Genomic DNA, 26,365 nt, shown 5'->3' on the forward strand with positions numbered 1-26,365 from the left:
TAAGTACTCATTGCTAATTAACAAAAAATTATTCTCAAAATAAAAACACTAGTCTATCTTGTTCAGATATTAAAATTGTTCTCAAAAAAATGAATTTCTTACCCAAACGTTTGAAGTGCAGATAACTTTTAATAGTTTTTATTTTAATCTCTTTGTTAAAGATAAACATTCCAGTACAACCAAATTCTTCAGCCTTTTCAATGCAACATATAGTCTTGTATGTTTTTAGTCAGCAGCTACTTATTGCATATGTCATATGGTACACTAAAATCTAGGAGTACAATGATGGATAAAATGTAATCTCTGCCCTCAAACATTTGTTCAAGCTCAGATGTTCAAAATGTGCAAAATCTGAGAAGACTTAATCTCAGTTTGAAAGTTTTGGGGACTTAGCTAAAGTATACATATAGATATAATTTTTTTAAGTCTTGAAAGAATAAATACCGGCTCTGTTCTTTGTATCCAAAATGTTACTATAATAAAGCGAGCCAGTATTTTTTCTAGCAGTAAATTTGTCCATCTGAATTGTCTGGCCTGATCCTTGATAGGAAAGACAAGGATCCTTTTCATAATAACTAAAAAGAAGTTGGGATATAGGACTTGAAAACCATATACGAGATATTGTCTTCATCAGTATCCTGCTCAACTGGTGTTAGGATCTCTTGGAAGCTAGATAGAGATTCTGGTCTTCAGGTTGTAAAAATAGTGTTAAAGGCAAACCAGGATCGCACAGTATCATCAACATAATGTCTACTATCTTAGAGCCGACGAGGATAAAAGCTGAAATTTTTATCAGCCAAATTGGGAGCTAACATATTAAAAGTAAAAATTGCTAAGAGGACCTGAAAATATTATGAGATTTCAATTCTGCCCCCAAAATTGCTGATGCCTTTTATATTTGGCTATATACCATTATTTATTAACCATCAGAGGGAATTTCAAAAAGGTAATGAAAATTCTACGTCCAATACAGTTCAACAAATTATATAACTAACCTTTGTTCAATGCTTACTATGGTTCAAAAACTGTGCTAAACGCTTTTTATGTATTATATTATTTACTCTGCACAATAGTCCAGTTAAGTGGATACTATTATCATACCTATTATTCAGAAAGAGGAGAAGTGATACTTAGGAAATTCAAGTGTTTTTCCTGAAAATAAATAGCTAATTAATGGCAAAGCTGGAATAAGTCTTTTGTCTCCAGAGCCAAAGTGACTAAGCATTATACATACTGTCTCTAAAATTCACATTGATCACCTCGTTTCTATGGGTAGGACACTAGAGCTCTCCACCAGGTTTTCCTATTGCAGTGAGGGAGACAGAGGGGTTAGAGCCAAGTGGCTTCAAGTGGGAGGGACTTTGGGAAGTACTCTTCCGATGGTGTGTAGCTACAAAGTGGGATGCAAAGACAGAAAGGGATTCCGCAGAGGGCTCGGCTGGAGAAAGAATGGTAAACTGAGCCGTGGCATGTAGCATTTTGAGTAGCAGAACTGAGAAGGGCACCCTAGAGGCAGCATGAGCTGGGGTACTTTGCGGATTAAAACCCACAACCCTAGAATAACCAAAAACAGACTGTGTCTGTGGCCGTTAGCTGGGCATCGTCCTGCCATAAACCATCCCTGCTCTCAGAGCAGTGTCTTGGGTATATTTTCATTAAGTGTATATTCTCTCTTTTGTAGAAACTGTACATTAGCTGTACAGAACATGACGTGGGTCAGAAAATCTCTTCTCTGCATCAGGTTGCAGAGCAACTTGGCATAACTTCAGGTTTTCAATTTCAAGAAAAAAAGAGTGTGCCACATAACACATAAACTGAGCAAGACCATTAACAACACGTGATATTTAAAATCTTTGCAAATGTAGACTTTCAGCCTACCAAGAACCTTTTAGGAAACTGTGTGCAGATTTCCAGAGGATATACCTATGCAAGTCTTTCTAGGGTAAGGATCCCTAACTTACACTCATATTTTAAAATGAGCTATAGATTCTGAAAATATTAAGAACCATGGTAATGAGTAAAAAATATGTCTATATACTATATATATTACACAATGTATTATAAATATGTATATACACTATATATATTACACAATATATTGTGAATATATATACACACACAAAAATTATACACACCCCCCCCCACACACACACACATTTGGTTAATGAGAATCCAGTAGAGAAGATGTGCCAGGAATTATGTGGGTTGAGAACACCCTGTGCGTGACTTTGCTACAATCCAGCCTTACTATAAATGAGATAAAATAGAAGAGAGCTTCCTCTCCCTCCTCTTGTTGGCTGTGCTCTTTTAGTTCTAATAAATAAGATCATTGCATAACTCCCAGCCTGTGCTTCTGCCCCAAGATAAAGAGAGAGCCAGGGCAGCTGGAGTGAAGGCCAGGTCAGAGGGCTCCCTCCCATTGTCTGCTATCTGGACCGGACTCATTTGCTGAATTGCCAACCCAACTTCAACATGAAAGTGATAAAGGCACTTCCACCTGGCACCTCTCTCATCAGACTGGAAGCCATCCAGTTGTCCATGGTGGATTGAGAAAGGAACATGTGAGAGATTGAGCTAAGCATTTATCTTGTGTCCCTCCACCCTGCAAGTCCCCAACACACAATTGCTCAGCAATTGAGCAAAGTAAGCATTGAATCAGATAAGGTATTGGCTATTACAATTGCAGAAGGAATCACTTGCAGCTCAATTTCAAGTTTAATTTCTTTCGAGAAGAGGCCAACTAACTACTGACAGAACAACCTAATGAATAAAATAATTAATAATTAATTGTTCCTTATAGCCTAATATAATGTTTCATAATATTACATTCTATACTGTCTTGCAGAAGTTTATAATCATTTTTCTTAGCTACTTATCGCAAGCACTAAGAGCAGGTCAGCATTTTTCACCACTTTTTACTCTTAATGACTCTGAGCCATAAATATGAAGTTGACAGAGCCTGCCACATGGTCCTATGACCGCTACTCAAATAAGCAACTGCCAAGACTATACATAACCTCACAATTTCTGCAGTCTGAAAGGTGTTTTTGGCAAGTAGTGTGAAAATTGTAGGAAGGAGGCTTAAATTGGATCTTCTGTTTCATAAAGTTTCTGCTGTTCACAGTGAGGTAACTGGCATGTTGCCTGTCCGTGGCCCTCATCTGAACACAGGCCTGCCCCACAGGACAGTACTTAATGTCCAGTTTCCTTGGTCTCAGACCAGTGTCTTGGGAAGATGCAGACTGACCAAGAAAAAGATTTCTTGCAACAGGCAGTAGTGCTACAGCTTTTCCAAGGGCCACGGTCTTTAGGATTCAAGGAGACCACCTGGCTTGTTAGGGAAGAGCTCAGCATCTCCGTGATCTCCTAGAGTCTTGCTTCTCTGGTTCATGAGCAATTAAAAATGAAGACACAGGCGACGTTCCTATTGTTGTTTTTCTTCCTGTGTCCTCTGTTTTAAAAGGTGTCATTCACTCTGATTCCTATGGTACACCAGACCTCTCAGCTTAGCAACAGATTTTAGTCAAAGAAAGAGATGAATGGTAGGGGGGGAGGGGGGCAGTTTAAAGCCACCTTGTAGGATAGCAAATCTGCTCTGCCAGATTCTCTTTGACAAACAAACTCTTGATTTAATTTGAAAACCTGGGTTGGTGGTTTACTAAATGCCAGATGTGAAGCTATTCAGGAACAAAAGGATTGTTTTCTTCTTAGGGTGGATGACATCTTGACAATTCCGCAAAAAGGGAAATACAGGTTTTGCCATACGGGTTTTAAGAGTTTTATTTTTCTGAATTAAAATTCTAATAAGCCTTGTTATTTCCAATATGCTTTGTTACCTACAAAGGTAGCTATATACTCTTTCAACTCTAAGCTGACGATCGTCTTTGAAATTACAAATATGAAGAGTTAGGGACACGAGAGCACACTGTCGTGAAGATGGTGCGACACTGCTGAGCCGATGTGGTCCCTGATGCAGGCCTCCAAACAGGGCGGGGATTTCAGCAGATACTCAAGTTGCGTCATTTCATCCCGTGTTCAGATCTTCACCAGCATTTCAGATTATTTTCTTCTTTTTTCAATCTGCCCTTTGCTACTCCTAGTCTTTGAGCCACTGTGAAGGCCAGGTGAGCCTATGGTCACTGAGCCATCCTCCTGTTAGCGAGGACACAGATAACTGGCCGCTTCCTGTGAAGCACCAGGATGTCCGCACCTGCTCACTGCAGCCTCTCCCCTGAGTGCATTGCACCAACATTATCTCCTTGTCCACACACAGCCTGGCCTGGCTCCAACTCCTTCTGCTGTGCAGCCAGGATGAGTCTCCTGAAACTCAAGTCTGACCCCATGGGTGACTGCTTAAAACCCCATTTCCCTCAGGATTGGGTCCAAGGATCCTAACACGATTTGCAAACCCTGTTGTGATCTGGCCCTGTTACGCTTTCCAGCTTCTTTTCCTGCTATTACTCAACTAGGCCTCTGTGCATCATCCAGTCCGAACTACTTTTAGATTCCCAAACATATCACTCACTCTTTTATTCATTCAACAAATATTCATTGAGTGCTTAATACACACCAGGTGCTGGGAATATAGAAGATGAACAAAACAAATAAAAACCCCTGCTTTCTACTAGGGGAAACACAATAACTGAGTAAAATTTGTAATAGATTAAAAGTGATCATTCTTAGTGATAAAAAAAATAAAACAGGGAAGGAAGTATCCCTCTTGCTTACAGGTTTTCACACACATGCTCTTCCTTGTGCTGATTTTAATGAAATGTATTCCTCTCCACTGACTGTACTTTCTGATTCCTCTCTCACTCATCTGTTTGAGCTCAATTTGGACATATCTTTTTCCCAAAAGCTTTCTTTTTCTTTAAAAGCCCATTTTTGGGCTGCCTGGGTGTCTCAGCCAGTTAAGCATCCTACTCTTGACTTCATGGTCATAGGATCGAGCCCTGCATTGGGCTCTGCATTTGCTTAAGAGGGTCTCTCTCTCTCTTTCTCCCTCTGCCCCTCCCTTGCTCATGCTCTCTCACTCTCTCTCAAAAAAGTAAATAAATAAAAGCCCATTTCCCATGCTTTTCCTGTAAGGGTTCAAAGTCCTTCATCACTTACCTTATCACAGCGTTCATGTCTCTAAATTGCCATTGCCTGGTCAGAAGTCCACATTCCCCACCCCCAACCCCCCCCAAATTGTCTGAAAGCTTCTGGAAACCTACCTCATTCCCTGCTGTATTCTCAGCATCTGGCACAGTCCTGGTGTTCAGTGAATATTTGTTGGGTGGTAGGAAGTTTGCTGGATGAGTAAGCAGAAGGATGGATGGATGGATGGATGGATGGATGGACAGATTGGATCCATGCAGGAACAAAGACGGAACCTGAGTAACACTGAGAGATCAGAAATATTGGCAACAGCAAGTACATGCAGAGACCCAGAGTGGAAATCTGACAAGCAGAGTCAATAACACTCAGACAGGGAGACCACAAAATCAAGACACACACTTCCACACTTCACTTCCTGTTGATCATTAAGTTCTTATCACGCGAAGAATGAAAAGGATTGAATGAAAAATTATTTATGATGATTTTCTGATTTGTTTACCTTGGAATTGACAAATGCCATCTGATATATGTTATTTCTGGAGTATGTCTGATCCTGGATATCTACGAATGAGTAGTGGGAAAGAGCCCATCGCTGTAATAATTCTAAAAATCTCTTTGACTTTCACCTCAATATAAGGATTTCCCATCAGAAGACCCCAAGTCTGGCTTCTTTCAGATACTGACTAAAAAAAAATTAACAGGACTCTTTTCTTGTAACAGTTATTTAAGCTTTTGTAGCTACCGAACTTTAAGGTTTCAGAAATTAATTACTATATCCACTCAACAAAGATTGACTTGTTTAAGTGGCACTGTGCCACATAGCAGGGCACGGAGATAAATAAGATATGCTCCCTGTTCTCAATGGCAATCATGTATGGCAGCAGTTTTCAGACCAGGCCTGTGTGCCCAGGGGAATACACAAAGCCTTTCCATGGGGGCACACAGGCAGGAAGAGGGGTAACAGAATGCATCTTAAGGTCCTTACACTGACCTGCCTGGACTGTGCTTGCAGACCAGTCAAGCCACTTCTGTATTTCTGCTCTTCTCACTTTACAAAAGAAGAGCCCATCTCTCACCCACCCCACATATTGCATATTGCCTGATTGCACCCATATTGTATCTTGTCCCAACAAAGGAGCAACTAAAAATATTAAAGGAAGTCACCTACAGTTGAGAGATTATCACTCTCCCAACCATCTCATAAATAGATGTATTGCCAGAAAAGTTTTGTTCCTAGCCACAATTTTTTTTTCCAAATTTGCAACATACATGCATTTTGATCAATAATAACAATTGCATTGTAAACTCAAAGCTGGAAAAATATTTCCTACTGAGAGCCTGATGTTAGAAATACTTTTTAAATTAAAATTTCCGTGTGTGTACTTATTTCTGTTGCAGAGAAATATGATCAGGTGACAATAAAAGAATTTCACACACAAAAATATATTTCATTAAAATAAAATTCTATGGGGAAATAGAATGGAAATATAAGTTCTAGAAGGAAAAGAATCCATTTAAAATTCTAACTCAAAGAATAAATTATTCATATGTGGTTTTTTTCAACAGGTGATAAATGAAGATTAAATGCCTTTGGTATTTAGATTTCCTTAGATACATTTAATACAGAAAAGAGTGATACGATGATTTTATATGAAAACACCAGTAGTAGGGGCACCTGGGTGGCTCAGTCGGTTGAACGTCCGACTTCAGCTCAGGTCATGACCTCACAGCTCGTGAGTTCAAGCCCCACGTCGGGCTCTGCTGACAGCTTGGAGCCTGGAACCTGCTTCAGATTCTTTGTCTCCATCTCTCTCTGCCCCTAACCCACTCGCATTCTGTCTCTATCTCAAAAATAAATAAACATTAAAAAATTTTTAAAAAATAATAATAAAATAAAATAAAACACCAGTAGTTGCAAATATGCAGAACATTATATCTTGTGTTACCATTGAAATCTATGATTTAAAATTTTTTTTAATGTTTATTCCTTTTTGAGAGAGAGAGAGAGAGCAGGGGAAAGGCAAAGAGAGAGGGAGACACAGATCTGAAGCAGGCTCCAGGCTCTGAGCGGTCAGCATAGAGCCCAATGCAGGGCTCGAACTCACAAACTGCGAGATCATGACCTGAGCTGAAGTTGGACGCTTAACCAACTGAGCCACCCAGGCACCCTGGAATCCATGATTTTAGATACCGATTTTTTTTTTTATTTTAAACTTTTTTTTTTTTAACGTTTATTTTTGAGACAGAGAGAGACAGAGCATGAACGGGGGAGGGTCAGAGAGAGGGAGACACAGAATCTGAAACAGGCTCCAGGCTCTGAGCTGTCAGCACAGAGCCCAACGTGGGGCTCGGACTCACGGATCGCGAGATCATGACCTGAGCGAAGTCGGCTGCTCAACCGACTGAGCCACCCAGGTGCCCCTAGATACCGATTTTAAAAGCTACACGAAGAGCATAGTTTTTCAAAGTTATTTTCAGGAGTAAATAAACAAACACCTGGGAGGATCACTGATATGTGGGAGCCAGCCAGTGAACAAAGTTGCTATGAAGTGTCTTGAACACCAGGAGATAAGCTTGGGGGGGGGGGCGTGCAAGAGGGAGCTGTCAGTTCTGTTTAGAGAACTAAGAAAGTCTTTCCCAGCAAATAGCAGTGGTTCGTCTTAGAAGAAGTGTGCGTGGAAGGCGGGGAGCAGGTATGGGCGGGTGGGTGCACACACACACACACACGTTTTCGACTTTGTTAGGTGACACTCTTTTTGGACTCATAAAATTCTTTGCTATCACCCTTATACAAAAACCAAGCATTCTTATAGGTCAAAACATTGAGAAGGCTTTTCATTAACTCTTCCGGCGTAATATGGAAGGTAGTAAATTAACTTTAAATTACTTGATACATTAGTGATGTAAACAAGGACAGAAGTTTATCTCTATCCTCCATAAAAGAAGCCTGGAGGTTGGCAGGTCAGAGCAGGCACAGGGACTTCACAAAATTAAGGATGAGGGGACCAAGGATCCTTTTAGTTCTGTAGGAACTACAGCCTCGTGGATGGCCTTTGCCAGAGAAGTCAGTTCCCTTTAAACAAGTTTCCCAGAAATCCCACACATTTCTGCTTACATTTAATGAGTCAGAATGTAGCCAACTGATGCCACCTAATTATAAAGGAGGCTGGAAAATGTTATCTTTGAGACAGGTAAAAACTGAGGCTCTGTGAGTAAGGAGAAAAAGAAAACAGATTGAGGGGGTGAACACTGAGTAGTCTCCACTATACCTGATGCTTGATTTTAAAGCTGAGACTATCAGAATGATGAATCGGCATGGTCTTTCCCTTTATGTGACATTCCGTCTCCAGTCCATGAATCACTGCAACACTCATGCGAGTATTTTACTTCCCTTTTCTTGTTTTGGTCACTGCTTGGGCTGTTAGATATTTCCACTGTAATGCCCACGTGTCCAACAGGTATCTCGAACTTGACCTGGCCAACACTGAACTCCTGTAAACCCTCTCCACCCACAGCCTGCCCACCACAGGTTATGGGAATGCCATCCTTCCAGTTGTTCAGGCCCAAAACACTGCAGCCATCCCTGCAGAGCCAGATTAACCACCAAGACAAGTCTTCACTGTCTCTTGCCGGGATGACTGCTTTTACCCCCCAAATAGCCTGCTACACCTGCTTGTACACTTATTTCCACCAAAGTCCATTTGCAACATAGCAGCCTAAGTGATCTTATTTTTTTTTCAATATATGAAATTTATTGTCAAATTGGTTTCCATACAACACCCAGTGCTCATCCCAAAAGGTGCCCTCCTCTATACCCATCACCCACCCTCTCCTCCCTCCCACCCCCCATCAACCCTCAGTTTGTTCTCAGTTTTTAAAAGTCTCTTATGCTTTGTCTCTCTCCCACTCTAACCTCTTTTTTTTTTGTTTTCTTCCCCTTCCCCATGGGTTTCTGTTAAGTTTCTCAGAATCCACCTAAGAGTGGAAACATATGATACCTGTCCTTCTCTGTATGGCCTATTTCACTTAGCATCACACTCTCCAGTTCCATCCACATTGCTACAAAGGGCCATATTTCATTCTTTCTCATTGCCACGTAGTACTCCATTGTGTATATAAACCACAATTTCTTTATCCATTCATCAGTTGATGGACATTTAGGCTCTTTCCATAATTTGGCTATTGTTGAGAGTGCTGCTGTAAACATTGGGGTACAGTGCCCCTATGCATCAGTACTCCTGTATCCCTTGGGTAAATTCCTAGCAGTGCTCTTGCTGGGTCATAGGGTAGGTCTATTTTTAATTTTTTGAGGAACCTCCACACTGTTTTCCAGAGTGGCTGCACCAATTTGCATTCCCACCAACAGTGCAAGAGGGTTCCCCTTTCCTAAGTAATCTTATTTAAATTTTACATAATTTCCTTCCCCTTGCAGTGGCCTCTTATCTCTCTCAGAGTAAAAACCAAAATCCTTACAACGGCCAGAAGGCCATGCATGATCTGGTCTCTCATTGTCCGACTTCTTATCCTAATACTTTCTCTCTCACACTCTCTCTTACCTTCAAGCCTTTGTTCAAATCTTACCTCTTACCCAACTACCTTACCAGCCCCACCCTCAAAGGCTCTCAAATTTCTACTAGCCTGCTCATCTTTTCTCCTGTCCATGCATTTACTATCTTCTAATAGTAAATTGTTTATTATCTGCCTCTCCCCATCCCTGCCACCACTATTTCTCTGTCTGTTTTGTTTGTTGATGTACTCAGTGCCTAGAACATAGTAAGCGCTCAATGTATTTATTGAATGAAATCAAGTAATTTGTCCAAGAATGTATTTTGTAAATTAATAGAAAGCACTTTCTCTGTGCAAGGCTTAGAGTGGACTGGATACAAAAGGAACAAGACAGACTTTCTACTCACATGTAGCTTATAATCTGGTAAGTGCATGAGTAACTCTGACATACATCTATGGCACTGAGTCTAGCAGGACTCGGGACTTGAGGAATGCCAAAAGAAAGAGCTACATGACTCAGGGAAAAAGCAAGTCTGCCTCTGACTGGAATAATTCTAAATGGCTTTGTGGATGGAGTATTTCAAGTGGACTTTGAGAGACAGGTGATAGTTTGATAAGTCAATACAGAGAAAGAGGGGTTAGAGGATCATAAGTCACCTTGGAAGACATGAACTTAACAAAAAGGCGCTGAAAGGAGACTCCTATATTAATAATTTAATAATTACATCAATAATACATTATCGTCTTACTAATACAGCACCATTTGTTTGGACCGTAAGAGCTTTAGAGGAAAGGAGAGGTGATGATATTCAATTATCTCAAACATGTAGGAACAGGATGGCAGCTGGGACAATTTTCTGATAGCATTGAATGCTGAGCTAAGGAGTTAGCCTTAATTTATCTGATAAAGAATCATGTAGGATTTAGAGCAGGGCATGGGAGAAAGCAGGTGGCATGATCATACTGAAATTAAGTGAGGTCCCTGAGGGCAGCAATTTTGTCTTATTAATCTTTCCATTGTCAGTACCCACCATAGCACCTGGCATATTAATAGGTAGTCAAAAAATATTAGTTTATATTTCAACCAATGATTAAGGAGATGGAAAAAAAAAAAAAAAAAAAAAAAAAAGCCTGTCCAGTAAACAAGTCACATTCTGGAAACTGTAGGGAGGACGGATTGAAGTAGGTTAGAATTAAGAAGGATAATAAAGCACTGAAAAAGGGTCACTTCAATGAAAGGAAGGGATGGGCATTAGTGACTCCGTGTTGCAAGAACATGAGACCAACAGGTCTCATCACACGTGAGGGCTAAAAGTGGCTGCCAGATGAGTTCTCCCCCAACACAGCTTCAATCTACTCAACTCATAACGTTCCCACTACAAGAGTTTTCGCAGTGAAACTAAATTTAAAGGTAAACATGAAGATTCCAATGTGGGGCTAGAAACTGACATCAACATAAAATCATCAACCATAGACCTTAAAGCAGCAACTATAGGTAACTTGTGGAAAATTAAGCATAACTGTAGGCCTTCATCAGTTTATAAATGTCAGGTTTCTGAATGCTTGGATATGGCCACACAGAGGAAATTCTTGGGAGGCGGCAAAGGGTGTGTGCAAAGCTTCAGCCTTGAGATCCGGCAGGCCTGGGTTTAAGGCCTTCTTCAACCACTCGCTAGCTGTGCAGCCCTTCAGAGAAACCTGAGATTTTAGTATCTGTGAGTTAATGATAAAAACAGTAGAAAGTTATGTAAGGATTGAATGAGATCATGTAAACCAGTACATGCTGTACTAGCAGGTACACAGTAGGTGCTTCATAAATGTTAGTCCCCCCCCCCCCTTTTTCTTATTGTCTGGAATCCACTGAAGTACTCCTACTTCTAACACAGTTCTGGCCAAAATATACCTTTATTTATAACGACTGTTCCACGAAAAGTTGTGACTGTAATCATGTATTCTATTGTCTTTTATTCTGTGCCAGCCTCCAGGCTCACTCAGTTCCCTTCCACTTCCCCGGTGCTCATCTCTAAATATGGTCTCACAAGCCAATTTCTCAAGTATCCTTTTATCCTGTCTTCAGGAAAATTATTAATGAAGATGTAAAAATCAGGCAGGCATGAACAACAATGCTTAAGGCAATCCTCCAGACGCTCTTTTTTCCACTCAACAGGGATAAGGTGTCATTTATCATCAGGTCTTGTTACAGTTTTCTGGCCCCTTGAAAAACTCACATGAGGGCACTCATGGCCACATCTACAAGAATTAGTCTTGCAAGTGAGTGCTGATGAGTGACTGAACTAAATGTCACAGCAATATAGAACATCGATGACATCACACTAACCTATCACTCTTTGCTCTCATAAATCTTTACAGTCAAAACAAATTAGTCTGGCACGTGATTTATAATAAACATTCTCTTGTGTTGTATGTGGCTCGTGCCCAAAAGGAGATAATAGACCAGTTGATAAAAGGGACAAAATCTCATCACTGCTTCAAACATAGTCAAGTGGTGAATAAATAGTAACTTCTTGGCAAGGAGAGAAACCAAGAGTAATAGAACAGCCTATACAGAGGACCTGATGATACAAGACTCTGCCTCACGAAGCTCATTCTACAAAGTCCTGGAGAGAAATCATTGTCTGGCATTAGAACCAAGAACAGTTGACGTTTTCTTGAACTTGCTTTTTCCTAATGGACCCTAGACTTTATCACTCATGATGGTTCTCTGTTCTCATTTGCTGAAGAAGTTGAGCATTGTGTGGGTGACTCAGGTATAGTGGGGGGTGGGCATGATAATGGAATGTTTCCCCATCTGTCTCCTGGCTCCGTTTAGTCTCCTTGATTCTTTCCTCTCACTTTTTTTTTGATTGTGGCAAAATTAACATAATACAAAGTTCACCATCTTCACCATTTTTTAATATTTATTTATTTATTTATTTATTTATTTATTTAGAGAGTGAGAGGTAGGGAGGGACAGAGAGAGAGGGGAAGAGAACCCCAAGAAGGCTCTGTGCTGTCCACGAAGAGCCCATGCAGGGCTTGATCCCACGAACCATGAGATCGTGACCTGAGCCAAAATCAAGAGTCAGGTGCTTCGTCAACTGAGCCACCCAGGTGGCCCACCATTTCTAAGTGTACAGTTCAATGGCATTAAGTGCATTGCCACCCTCATCTCTAGAATTCTTTTCATCTTGCAAAACTGAAACTCTGTACCCATTACATAATAACTCCCTATTACCCCAGCTCGTGTCTATCTTCTGTCTTTATGAATTTGACTCTGAGTACCTCAGATAGGCAAAATCATGCAATACCTCCTCATTTTTAGTGAATCGATCTTCCTGTGTTTTGTGTAAGTTTATAACCCCATATGAAAAAAATGGAGAATGAATAAATAAATAAGAAAACAGAGCAAAAATATTTCCTAGGGACTAGAGGAGCTCTATTCTATTAGAATAAAGCACAATGGATTGTAAGAAATAGTCATCATTTAACCAGCTAGCTAATGTGTACACAGCAGCATATGTAAGATAACAATAAAGTCAGAAGAGAGATGGAACATAGTAGAGGTTCCCACAAGGGAAGAAATATCAAGATAATTGAAGAAGGAAGTAATTGTGGATTCAAACTCAGACCTAATGGGCTACATGCCAATATACTGGTCACGAAGATTATTGATAGTACTGCTTCCATGGCAGTGGTTTTCAAACTTGAGTTAACATACAAATTACTTACCACAAACCTACCAAATCAAAACTGAATTGACCGGGCCTCAGAAATCTGAGTATGTCACCAGCTTCCGAGGTGGTTCAGACACAGAAGGTTCTTATCAGTATTAAGAAACAATGGTCAGGGGACATCTGGGTGGCTCAGTCGGTTACGTGTCTGACTCTTGATTTCAGCTCAGGTCACAATCTCATGCTTTGTGAGTTCGAGCCCCACATCAGTCTCTGGGCTGACAGCATGGAGCTTGCCTTGGATTTTCTCTCTCTCTCTCTCTCTGCCCCTCCTCCCCTCTCTCTCTCAAAATAAATAAATAATTTTTTTAAAAAGAAAGAAACGATGGTCAGTGCGGTAGATGAAAGTAGAGGTTGTGGGACCTGCCTCTGTTTAGCTGAGTAGTATAGTATAATCTTGGATTGGTATATATATAGCCACATGGAATCCATTCCACATAGGAATACCTATTTTTACCTGCTTCACTTTTTTTCGTCTACATTGAGTGCTGCCTGACTGAGCTACCCAAAATGGGGGCATTGGCAAGAGAGAATGACACCAGAAATAGACTCTCATTCAGTCCTCCAACGGAGTCACAAGGGTCAGCCCTGCCACTATCCCACCATCATGATAGGCCTTGTGGTCGTTTTCTTTCATGTTTCTTTTCTCGTCTGCCTCTTTGTCAGCAAGTATCAACTGGCTGAAATGAAAACACTCGGTGAAACTGTTCAGTGTGAAAGATCAGAATCTGACTTCTCTCTCATTTATAGCTTTAATTTTCTTTCTTTCTAGAATATGTCTGTGCTGGAGAATCACCACTGGCGATCTACAATAGGCATGCTTCGAGAATCAAGGCTTCTTGCTCACTTGCCAAAGGAAATGACGTAAGTGGCGTAGAGATGAAACATACTGATGTCCACACGTTAGAGATAAGCTGCTTTCTCTAGGGCATGCTTGAGACCCCAGGGCTGATGGCAGGGAGCCAGCCGGCTGTGCTTCCTGCCTGCGCTTGGTTGTCGATCAGAGGAGACTCAGTGTCAGTTACAGCAGCCCAGAATCCACGTCTCTCCCTGAGCTTTGAACGGGCCTTGGATAGTCTATGACCTGACATCAGGAAAAAGGATAATAAACAGCTCTCAGCTTTCACACTCTTCAGCATCAGTGCTCCACTTTGTCAAATCCCTGTCTGTTATGTTAGCAAAATTGTCCTCCTATAAAGATCCAAATAATAAATATTTATCAAGCAGGAACACAGGAGATCTCAAGCTAGATTTAACACTAGTTCAATCAAGTTTGTTTTGTAATTGCCAATCTTAGCAAAAATAGAAGTCAGAAATTCTGTCCTGAAATGTCTTTTGTTAAGTAACTGAATTGGCCGCAGCCATTGTTTTGGCCATTAATTTACCTATGTCTGTTGCATTTTAAACAGAAGGGGAAATACTAGTTTCCTGGTCCACTGTTTGTTAGCCCAGGTATTTAGGCCAAGCCTTACTAAATCCAAAGCCATTGCCTCATTTTCCACATGGTCCCTAATTAGCTGCTGTAACATCTTCCAAGGTCACCACTAATTCTGATCTGTTGAATTAAATGCACAGGGCCCAAGAGAGTCAAAAGAGTAGATAGATCCCTGCACCCTTCTTTCTGAAGAATTGCGAAGGGTGCATAAGTTAAAGTCAAGTGCCAAGTTGTGTCTATATAGAACAGGCAGTATGCTCTGGCTCCTGCTTATTCCCGGCCCTGTGATACTATCTGGTGCTGTTCCCTAGCACCCAGAGGAATGTGGAATTTGCAGGAAGAACTTCAGTTCTGATAGCTTTTTACCTCCTGGGATGAAATAAAACCAATCTTCATGCACGGAATAGAATCCCGTGTTTTTTGCTATAGTCCTTGCAAAGATCAAAAGAATTAAATGCAAAAGAACTAAAACCTTGGGGTGCCTGGGAGGCGCAGTCAGTTGAGCATCCAACTCTTTATCTCAGCTCAGGTGATGCTCTCACAGTCCCTGAGTTGGAGCCCTGCATCAGACTTGGGGTTCTGTCTCTCCTTCCCTCTGCCCCTCCCTTGCTTGTGCTCACTCTCTCTGTCTCACTCTTCCTCTGTCTGTCTCTCAAAAATAAAATAAAATAAGAACTGAAAACTTGAGTAAGAAATCAAGTAAGAAAGAGAAGAAAGGAGGAGGAGGTAAGTGGCAGGGGCAGCTAAAGAAAGAAGAGAAGGGAAAGAAGGAGAGAGGGCGGACGAGGAAGAACAAAACTGAAGGAAAAAAGGAGGAAGAACGCAGGACCAGACTTGTTTCTGTAATACCAACACTAATCCTGCTGGTTGCTCAGTTATACTCATTTCCTGAGATCCTCCACACATCCCTATGGATTGCAAATAAAATGCCATATTTTTATGTCTTTATGGGATGCAGTGTTATAAATCACTTTTGTAGGAAGAATAATTGTGATGCAAGAGTCTGAAAAGGGATGTGGTGGGAAGTACAGTGGCCAGTGCTTACATGCAGTTGCCTGTTTGTTCATGGTCTCAACCTGGCTGGTGATTACAGACATTTACCTTCTACCTATTCATTAAACTCTGTGTGCTCAATGCACTCTACAAAGTAAAAGGATGTAAAGTATGACCCATATGCCCAAAACATTGGCGGGGGGGCGGGGGGGGAGGGGGGCAGAGGAGTAAAGAACGGGTTCAAACTTAAGCGACATCAACTTAATATAAACTGCTATATGCAGAAGGTGTTATATACAAACCTAAATATACTTAATTTTTAAAGATTAATTTTTAAAATTGCTATGGATCTTGTCTTCCATTGATTACTTTCTATGTGTGAGGTAAAGCTTTAACTCGCTTATGTTTCCAAAATGTCTCATTTTCCTTACATACCATTTGTCGACTAACATATTGCTTGCCCATTGGTTTTTAAGTGTCTTAACTACCTATTATTCTTTCTGAAGTTCCAGTAACTTTCTCCAGTCTGTTTGTTCAATTGATGGATCTTTCCATACCATGTAGTATCAGCCATTATTATTGTCTTCCTTATTATTACTAATTATCGTGCCCTTTCTCTCTCCATGCAAATCTGAATGTTTGAGCTGGCTTCAGCTCTTTAAAAGCACAACCTAAACTTCTGTGATTCTGTCAGTCTTTTTGTGTCCTACTTAAGGCATGCATTCAGTTTTTAGACGCACAGTTACCATGGCAACGTGTAAACTACCACAACTTTGTTCACTCGCGATTTCAATCACTCTCTACAGTTACTAGCATAGCTCCTGACCAAAGACAGAAGTGGCGGTGGAGGACAGACTGGCCCTTGGGCTCGGAGGGACTGGACTCTGAGTAACAAACAGAATCAAAGGCAGAAATGAGATTCTAAACCACCTGATGGTGACAGAATCAATCACCTACCTCAAAAGTATTTGCTTCGTGTGTGTGTTTTCTCTTTCCCTCTTGTGGATGCAGACAGGATATTGAACAGCAGCTGGGCTCCTTGATCTTGGCAACAGACATCAATAGGCAGAATGAATTTTTGACCAGATTGAAAGCTCACCTCCACAATGAAGATTTAAGACTGGAGGATGTACACGACAGGCACTTTATGCTTCAGGTAAACAACAACAACAACAACAACAAAGGCCCTTATCCTTGCTGAGTAAAAGCACTTGGGGACATGATCCATAATTTTAGCACATGTGAGATGGAGTATCCCCCAGGGTAGAAGTTAGAACGGTGACCTACTTTATTGAAAGCTCCGAGACACGTGAAATTTTTAAGCGGTTTCCAAGCAAGCAAACGCTGGGTTTCATGTCAGTAAGTTGATAATATCTCACTTTTCCTTATCTGGTAACTGGTGCCCCACAAAGTAGCCCTGCTGGGGAATTGTATGTAGTAAGAATCTACAACACTTTGTGGCTTGATGTAAAATTGACCACGGTCATACCTGCGAGATTTAGAAATACTGTTTCTGTAACACAGAGATATATTATGTTAACTATGGTACAAACAAAAACTGAAAAACGAGTAGCCGTTCCTTCATATAAAACCTATTTAATCAAACCCTGCTTTACTTCCTGTTACTAGCTAAACTCATATTCTCACAAACATGTTTACCTAGTCTTGCCATTTTTAGACACCAATAAATAAACTATGTTAAGGGTAATTGAATGAACCGAATCGTATCAGGCCCAGTGCTTTCGGCTTCTTTCCACGGCGAGAAGCCATTTGCGGCAGGAGAAGAAGAGGACAAACGGACCTCAGAACTGGAAGTCCGACCTGGTGTCCAAACCACAGCCATTTTCTTGATCTTCCATTTTCTCTCGTCTTCCTTCTTTCCTCTTGGCACAAAAGACTGGATGGAAGGACCCTGGATCCACGTACATAGACCCACTTTGGCCAGGGAAACTGAACCGCACCTTGCAGACTGAACAGAATAGTGTTCTTTTGTCCCATGCTTTCATGATGCCCCCTGCAGCTGTCCAGAGTGCCCCATCCTTCCCAGGAAATACCTCCCTCCCAGCTGTAGAACTACATCCCCCTCCTTCTTTTTTTCCAAACTAGTCTTTCTAGTCCCTGAGTGTCACAACGATCAACCAGGTATCTGGTTTTCCTGACTCCAGCCAAGTTGGGAGTTGCTGAAAGATTTGGCCCGAACATTTGCATTTCAAAGGGAAAGCTTGCTGACGCAAATGAATTGTAAATGAATTCCCAAAGGGCAGAACCTGGAGGACGCTTCTACCCCTTTCCTACTCCAGTAGTTACTGGCTTCCCCATTAACCGGGAAATAAAGGAACAATCAAATTTGTAAGTTAATATGATTGGGGCTTTCCCAGATGCCAGTGATTCTGTGATGTCAAGGAACTAGATCAAAACAAATAGGCACTGCTGGTGGGCAGGGCACGCTACCAGGAGCCCATCTCGGTGGTTGGTGAGGAAGGGTGAGAATCTACTTTTCTGGGAATTCATGGTAAGCCTCTTAGGGTCAGCATTATTGACAAAAGCTGGCCTCCCCGATCCAGACCTGGGTGCGGTAAGCTTTGAGTTAGCTTTGCAAACAACACACTCCAAGGTTTGATAGGACTTAGCTCCCTGGACTGCAGTATGAGCTTGCTTACTCACAGACACAGGCACAGGAGGGCAAATAAATTGAAGCGATACATGGAGTCTGTCAATGTGGCCACTGTGAGAATGAGGTCCAAATGATCTCACTTGAGCCTGACCTGGCCCCTGCGGCTTCCTTGCCCATGAAGGGTGGGGCAGTAGAAGGAGCAAGGCCATGGCTTTCCTTGGCCTACCCACCCCAAGCCTCCTCCAGGAAGCTCCGTGTCCTTGGACGGTGGCTCTTCTCTCCTTCTCATAGCTATAAAGTGGGAATTCTGAATGAAGGTTTTGTGCAGCGGTGAGTAAGTGCTGTTTCCTGAAGAGGCACTCTGTAAACACGGGCTTGGTACCTGAGGCACACTGGCGGGTCGGACAGCCCCTTGGGCTTCGGATACATTTGCTGCTGAAGGATCATCCTCTGACCATCTCTCCCTGCCCTGTCATTTCTCAGATCGCCTTGAAGTGTGCTGACATTTGCAACCCTTGTAGAATTTGGGAGATGAGCAAGCAATGGAGTGAAAGGGTCTGTGAAGAATTCTACAGGCAAGGTTAGTACTGATCTGACAGCTGAGTTTTCAGTGCCCCTCTTCCTTTTAGGCATTTATCCTAATAAAACAGGAAATGGCTAATCTATCATGACATTTGTTCTTTCATCAACTCTTATTATCGTAACCTTTCTCTTCCACTCTCTTGCAAACCATCCAGACCTTTTTTGGAAATAACTTAAAAATAAATAACAATGTCTTACTATGTGCAAACAGGTAGTAAAGAGAGGTGATAAAAATGAGCAAAAATGGGAGATAAATGTGCGTGTGTGTGTATGTGTGTAATTTTTTAATGACTTTCCTCTGTGGATATAAGAATGTAAGGGACAGCTTGATTTTTACTCTGACCTTCATTTTAATGAGTTTAGCACAGTCTAAAGGCTAAATGCCATTTGGGGTCAATGTTTTCCACTCTGACGGGACTCAGACTCTGTCTCTAGTCCTTCCCCTGTCTTTCTTAAATAAAGTTAATGAAACAGAGCACAGCTGACCAAGAATTGAACTCATCCTCTCAAACATATTCAGTGAGAAGAGAAATGGCCCCGAGTTAGAGTATAAGTTTTAAGACATTAACCTCATTCAGAAATAAGGCAATGAATTAGCCAACAGGATCTTGACACTGGGTGGGATATCGGCCTTTAAACCCAGCCTGATTTCTTCAGACCTGGTTTCAGTGCTCAGGATGTTTGTTCAGGTACAGCAGTGCCCTGATGTTAGTGACAGGATCGGGTTTGAGAGGCTGAGAACAAATGAAGCCTGAAGTGTCCCACATACCGGCTCCGTGGGGAGGTCAAGTAGCAACGGTGAGCCTTTTGGAGAAGCTTCCATCAAAAGATGTGTCAGTAACATTGAGATGGTCCCAAAGACACAAGACAAAGCAAAAGGGATTGGGTTCATGTGGGGCCAGAAGGCTCTGGCCACTGTCTCTTTCACTCAGAGAAAAAGTGCTCGTGAAGTGCCCACAACCCTGTGTAATTTCATTTCAATTGAGTGTGAGTGGTTAGAAGTCAAAAGATCAGTTCTAGTTGCCTATGATATAAAATCTCCTCTGAGAGAAAACAAAGGAAATATGATGAAATTGGAGCAGGAGGTTTAGATTAGATAAGTATTTTCTTTATGATATAGAAAATACTGAAATGGCAACATGAGAGAAGGGCTAAGATCTTCATGTTTGGAAATCAAACAATGGGACAGGAAAGAGATTCTACTGTGTCCCTTTGGTTTTGACTCAGCCATGCAGTTGGCACTGTGGCAGTTTAACCCTTTCATTTGCTTATCTTGCATCCTATTTGGATTATAAGCAACTTGAGAAACAGGCCATGTCACTTGTGCCAAAAATAAGGCCCATGGAATGGGTGTAGTGAAGTTACTAACTACGTGGTGAAGTTATTAACTACGTGGATCAAAGGAAGGTAATCCATAAGATCTCACCAAAACCAGGTGTTGTCCTAATAATATATGCACGTGCAGCATTGTAAGATGGAACAACCTAGAACATTTGTAACTCTAGCCACGAAAGGTGAGCTACCATGCACTTTGCTCTGCCATGTCAGGCAGAGGGTATGTCGGGTCCTTTTTATTTAATAGCCTTATGGTTGAGCAGAAGTTCTGCCTGTTTAGAAAGAGAAAGACCAGAGTCTCTGGTCATCCAAACTGCCTATCCTCCATACTGAATTAATTTTTGTAATCCTATAAGCATGATTCACATCATTTTGATTAATCTGATTCTGGCTCTCAGTTTAGGATTTGGGTTTCCACAGATTGCTCATAGTCTTGGCCAAAGTATCTTTGATGGTTCTTGATGTTGAGCAAAGGAAAACCTTTAAAATCAAGGTTGAGGAGATAGCAGAAAAGAAGATGAAATCCCATGAATTAGGAAAACAGCATTAAATTCTGAGAGCAGAGATTAGGATTCTATACATCATTCGACCCCCTCCTCTCAGTGTTTCAAGGAAGTGGAATCTCTGTCCTTTTGTAGCTATGAATTGATATCGTCTCAATCCACCAAGATTCCCAGAAGTTTGTATTGAATATCTGCTTCCAGCCTTGTGTAAACCTTAGCAAAACTGTTACTTTCCCTCTCTACAAAGCCCCATTGAGGCAGTCACGAAGGACACAAGAATTATAGTTAATGTTTAATAACCTCGAAAAACTAGGAAGTAAATGTCCTTAAAGAGCGAAGTTATGCAATTTCCCCTTTGTATTCTCTACATTGATGAACAAAGAATCTAAAATACACAGTGCTTTACAAGTACATGTTGAATAAGTTAATGAATAAATGATCTAATTGGGTGATCTCTAATGGTGGAGGTCACGGGAGAAGATCTGGTTCTCAGGAAGGCAGTATCTGAACTGGGTACTGAAGGATGCGTAGGGTCCTGTATTTTCCAACAGGGTACTCATGAAGCACTTGTGATTAGAAAAATTTAAATTAATTAAACAATTAAATTCAAATTTTAGTTCTTAGTTTTATTGATCAAATTGCAAAAAAGTAACTGTAGTGGGCCGTGCAGAGAACATTTCTGTCATTACAGAAAGTCCTTTTGAGGGGTGCGTGGGTGGCGCAGTCGGTTAAGCGTCCGACTTCAGCCAGGTCACGATCTCGTGGTCCGTGGGTTCGAGCCCCGCGTCAGGCTCTGGGCTGATGGCTCGGAGCCTGGAGCCTGTTTCCGATTCTGTGTCTCCCTTTCTCTCTGCCCCTCCCCCGTTCATGCTCTGTCTCTCTCTGTCCCAAAAATAAATAAAACGTTGAAAAAAATTTTTTTTTTTTAAAAAGAAAGTCCTTTTGGGCACTGCTGGTCTACATAAGGAGGGGTGGAAATGGACAAAGGCACTGAAAAGGGGACCTGCTTCACAGAACAACTTGGATCCACAGAAAATGAGAATGTGAGGATTTGTGGAGGCCCCTGTACACCAGGGGCCAAAAATGAGTTATTAATAAGTCAGACTGGAGTCAGACAGAGTATAAGTAGGGAAAAAAGATACTCCAAGAAAGGAATAAACAGGATTTGACGCCTCAATATGGAAAGAGAATGGAAGGCAGAAATCAAAGAAGATTCCTCTAAAATGTCAAGCTTGACTGAAAAATCATAATTAACAGAATTATGGAGGAAAGGAGTAGAACCCATTTTAATATTAGAACTCATTTTAATATTAAATGGCATCCTGCTCTGTCCTCAAAAGACTATTATCATCTCACGTCCCTGAATTCCTCAGGTTAAGCCATGTGATTTCCTCACATCAGTCTTGAGAATAACCAGGCCTCAGGGGACCACGGGAGGCATGGCTACAATCTTAGAACAAGTGACAAATGTGTGGCATCTTTTAAGTTCTAGCTCAATGGTTAAGTGCAGACACATTGGGTGCAGACTTCGTAGGTTGAAATCCCCCTTTTACTAGCAATATGACTTGAGTGAAAATACTTCCTTTCATCTCCATTTCCTCATCTGTAAAGTGGGTATTATAATGAAGTTGTAATGAGGATTAAATTAATTAACATATGTAAAATGCTTAGGATAGTGCCTGGCACATAGTAAGCATGATATAAATGTTACATTTATATTGTCTGTGGTTTAGAGGTGTACATTCACAGCTGTGAACTCAGCTAATGTTTCTGAGGACTAGCTTCTCTACTGATCAACCAGACTGTTTTCCCAATGCAAAAATTACCCATAATTTTTCATCCCCTGCAGGACTGATAAGGTATTCTGATAAAGCTTTACATGGTACATTTCTTCTTTGGTCTTCTAGCTGACAAAGGCATTAAAAAGAAATATTTGTCTGATTTTTATACTTTTTTAAAGCTTAGTTCCATTAGGTGAAACTAAATCAGAATAAAAGATAAGAAACTTTTAAGAAATGAAACAGAGGAACATAGGGGAAGGAAAGGAAAAATAAGATAAGATAAAAGCAGAGAGGGAGACAAACCATAAGAGACTCTTAAATATAGAGAACAAACTGAGGGTTGCTGGAGGGGAGGCGGAGGAGGGGATGGGCTGAATGGGTGATGGGCATTAGGAGGGCACTTGTTGGGATGAGCACCGGTGTTGTATGTAAGTGATGAATAACTAAAATCTACTCCTGGGGTACCTGGGTGGCTCAGTAAGTTAAGCGTTGGACTTCAGTTCAGGTCATGATCTCACATTTCATGAGTTCGAGTCACATCAGACTCTCTGCTGACACCTCAGATCCTGGAGCCTACTTCAGATTCTGTCTCCCACTCTCTCTGCTTCTCCCCCACTCAACTCTGTCTCTCTCTGTCTCTCTCTCAAAAATAAACATTAAATCGGGGTGCCTGGGTGGCTCAGTCGGTTAAGTGGCCGACTTCGGCCCAGGTCATGATCTCGCGGTCTGTGAGTTCGAGCCCCGCGTCCGGCTCTGTGCTGACAGCTCAGAGCCTGGAGCCTGTTTCAGATTCTGTGTCTCCCTCTCTCTGACCCTCCCCCGTTCATGCTTTGTCTCTCTCTGTCTCAAAAATAAATAAACACTAAAAAAAAAAAATAAAATAAACATTAAAATTTTTTTTAAATAACTAAAAATAAAATCGACTCTTGGAACCAACACTACCCTATATTTTAACTAACATGAATTTAAATTAAAAAAAAAAATCTTTATTTCTGATTAACTTTGTAGCTACAGACCAGGATGTTCCTCAAATGAGATTTTCTAGTCCCTCTTCTCTGTCTCCTAACTACTTACTATTCCTGGTTGTTCAGAGGAAATCAGACTAAGGTCAGGCAGAGTGAAAGGCAGGGGCAGCATAAAATCTGTTCTCTTAACCTGTTACTTAAAGCCAGAACTTCCATTTCATGTAGGAAATTGCTCATTACTTGTATCCTTGTTTTTGTATATCTTGGTCAAAGTTTTTTCTAGTCCCAGAGTGTACCTATTTACAAGGAACCTATTGTAAATGGTCATTGGCGCTCTGATATTTTAACTTTTCATGGAAACTACGAGAGCAAGGCAGGGCAAGTGGGGGGGGGGCGGTTCCTGATGGGAACAAAGCAGTGAATGGTAATTCTCAGAATAGCTTCTTTGAACTAGAGGGTTAAAAGTAGCAACTCATTTTTTTTACAAATTCTAGATTACCAATATTTCTTCTTCTTTCTTCTTAGGTGACCTTGAACAGAAATTTGAACTGGAAATCAGTCCACTATGTAATCAACAGAAAGATTCAATTCCTAGTATACAAATTGGTGAGTTGAATTCAGTTTTAATTTTAAACAAATACTTTTGGCATCTCTGCCAAGTCACAAAGAAAAGAAGATCTACCCACAGCTTTTGAAAGATCCAAAGTGGGGGTTTAATGAAGAGCCGAATCCAAATAAACACTCTAATCATGACTAATCTACTAGGTAATTACCAATGGAAAAAATTATGAAAAATAGGGTAACGGCTTTGTTATAGACCCTTAACTAGCCTGTATTAACTTTGTAGTTCAAATTCAAATCAAAACCAAATAGCGTAGAAGGAAACTAATAAGCATCATCTATTGGCTGCTGAAGAGCAGGTTAGTTCACACTCTCTCTGGGACTTAAAGAGTAGAAAGTCGGCAGGATCAACCTTTAGGACCCTTCCAGTCTGGCTCACTACCCTTCACCCCCTTTGCAATCCCAAGAGCCCATGCTCTGTGAGCTATGCCATCCCTTGTGGCCCCGGGTCCCATGCTTCTTGACTCCCCACTTCCAAAATGTATTTTCAGTCTTATTCTCAAGTGTCCATTGCAGTAAACTGTTAAATTGTGATGCTGATGCATCTAAAATAATCATTACTGTAAGTTATGCATCAGATCGTTACACAAGTCAAACTGTGGAAATTTTAGGCACATAGGAAATATTTTTGATCCAGTAAGAATGTCTATCAGCTCTTAAAGCTCTCCACCAATTCCACCTACATTCAAAGCAGATCTTTTCCTGGAAGTTCCTTCCATTTAAAACCAAACTCAGCACTTTAAATTTTACCCATAAACTACAGCCCTCACATGCACGAGTCCTTGTTTTTCGCCAGTTCCCACAGACCTCAGAGAACTTAATGTATTCACAGTGCTGCAGACCTCTGCAAGGCTTGAGGCTTAAAGCCTCTACTTGGAAGGGAATGGGGCATCAGAAAAAAACAAGCTGAAAATTAAGAAAGCCAGAGCAAGTTAGTCAAGTAATGATATGCCTATAATCACTAAGAGTCAAATCTAATCCACGACAGAGTCATAAAGTCATCTTCAGGAAATAGAAACCGAATTAATCTGGTTACAAAGATTTGAATGACATATGCAAATATTAAAATAGATATGTTGAAATTTTGGGATTATTGGTGAGCCATTTTTTTATCCAAATTGCCCTTAGTATTGTCATGGTGTTTTTACAATTAAATTGATTCTTCCACCCAAAAAAGGAAAGGGTGGGAGCATTATAAAAAACAAAACCCGGGAAGAATCCAGGGTGATAACATAGCTACAGAGTTGCTGGGGCAGTGGGGGAGGGGATCAGCATCCACAGAAACGCAGCCTTGGTCCCCTTGGATCAGATAGTCTCCTCCGGTTGCTTTAATTATGGAGGTTTTGCAGATGTGATCTGAAAGGAGCAGGCCCTGTCCAAAATCCTAACCCCACGGCCTCGTTTGTTAAGCTCTGGCTAGAAAGAAATTTGCCAGGCTCCTGTTAAAGACATTTTGTGAAAAGCGTTCACATTGTTAAGCACACAACCTGGATTTGCAAGACAGACCTGATTTTAGAGACTCTACCCTGTTGTTGTCATGAGAACACACTTATTTTGTCAGATCCTATGTCCTGGTTTTCAGCACAGGAAAATGTGGTTACCATAGATACCTGTTTTTAAAATGGGGTGGGGATTGGCTGAATAGGAAAATCTCCTGGATGCTACATTAGCACACCAATAATAAAGAGAAAGAGAAGGTAATTATAAAACAACCCTTCCCATGTAAATCTTTCTCTGTCTCCGTTCCACACCTCCCAGCTCTGTAGGGTCAGTGTTGGGAGGTGTGGTGTGAAGGGATAGACGAGGCTAAACTGGAAAAATCCAACTAGATAGAGCCTAATGGGAGCTCTAGGCTTCAGCCCCCCAGACAAGGATTTTGCCAGCAGGTCCTAAGTAATGCAGCTCTTTCCTCTGTCCTGATTCTCCCTGGGACTGAAACTGTCCCCTCCACAGTGAGAATCTCCTGAGTGCCATCTCAGGTTTAGATCTGATTTTCTGTTTAAGTAATTGATATTAACCCAAGAGGAAGTGGGGTTAAAAATCTCTTTCCCTCTCTCCATCAAATTCTGCGTTTTTTAAAAAGAAGATATTAAATCAAATGAATCTCTAATTGGTGAAATCTATAGAAGGAGGAAGAGAAAGAGGCTTGCCTTCAATCCCTATTTACTCTGAGGCCATCATTTCTCGCTTCCCCCAATT

The 26,365-nt window shown here is 41.1% G+C and overlaps 1 protein-coding gene across 5 annotated transcripts in view; it reads left to right on the plus strand.

Moving 5' to 3' along the window:
- Positions 1–26,365, plus strand: part of PDE7B (phosphodiesterase 7B) — a 579,566-nt gene that overhangs the window by 547,432 nt on the left and 5,769 nt on the right. For all 5 annotated transcript variants that reach the window (XM_045058098.1, XM_019831281.3, XM_045058099.1 and 2 more), the window contains 4 exons: positions 14,110–14,201; positions 16,777–16,921; positions 18,863–18,959; positions 24,071–24,151. In XM_045058098.1, coding sequence (XP_044914033.1) covers positions 14,110–14,201; positions 16,777–16,921; positions 18,863–18,959; positions 24,071–24,151 — 415 coding nt within the window. The remainder of the gene's footprint in view (positions 1–14,109; positions 14,202–16,776; positions 16,922–18,862; positions 18,960–24,070; positions 24,152–26,365) is intronic.

The sequence above is a fragment of the Felis catus genome, chromosome B2 (assembly GCF_018350175.1).
Source record: "Felis catus isolate Fca126 chromosome B2, F.catus_Fca126_mat1.0, whole genome shotgun sequence".
NCBI lineage: Eukaryota > Metazoa > Chordata > Mammalia > Carnivora > Felidae > Felis > Felis catus.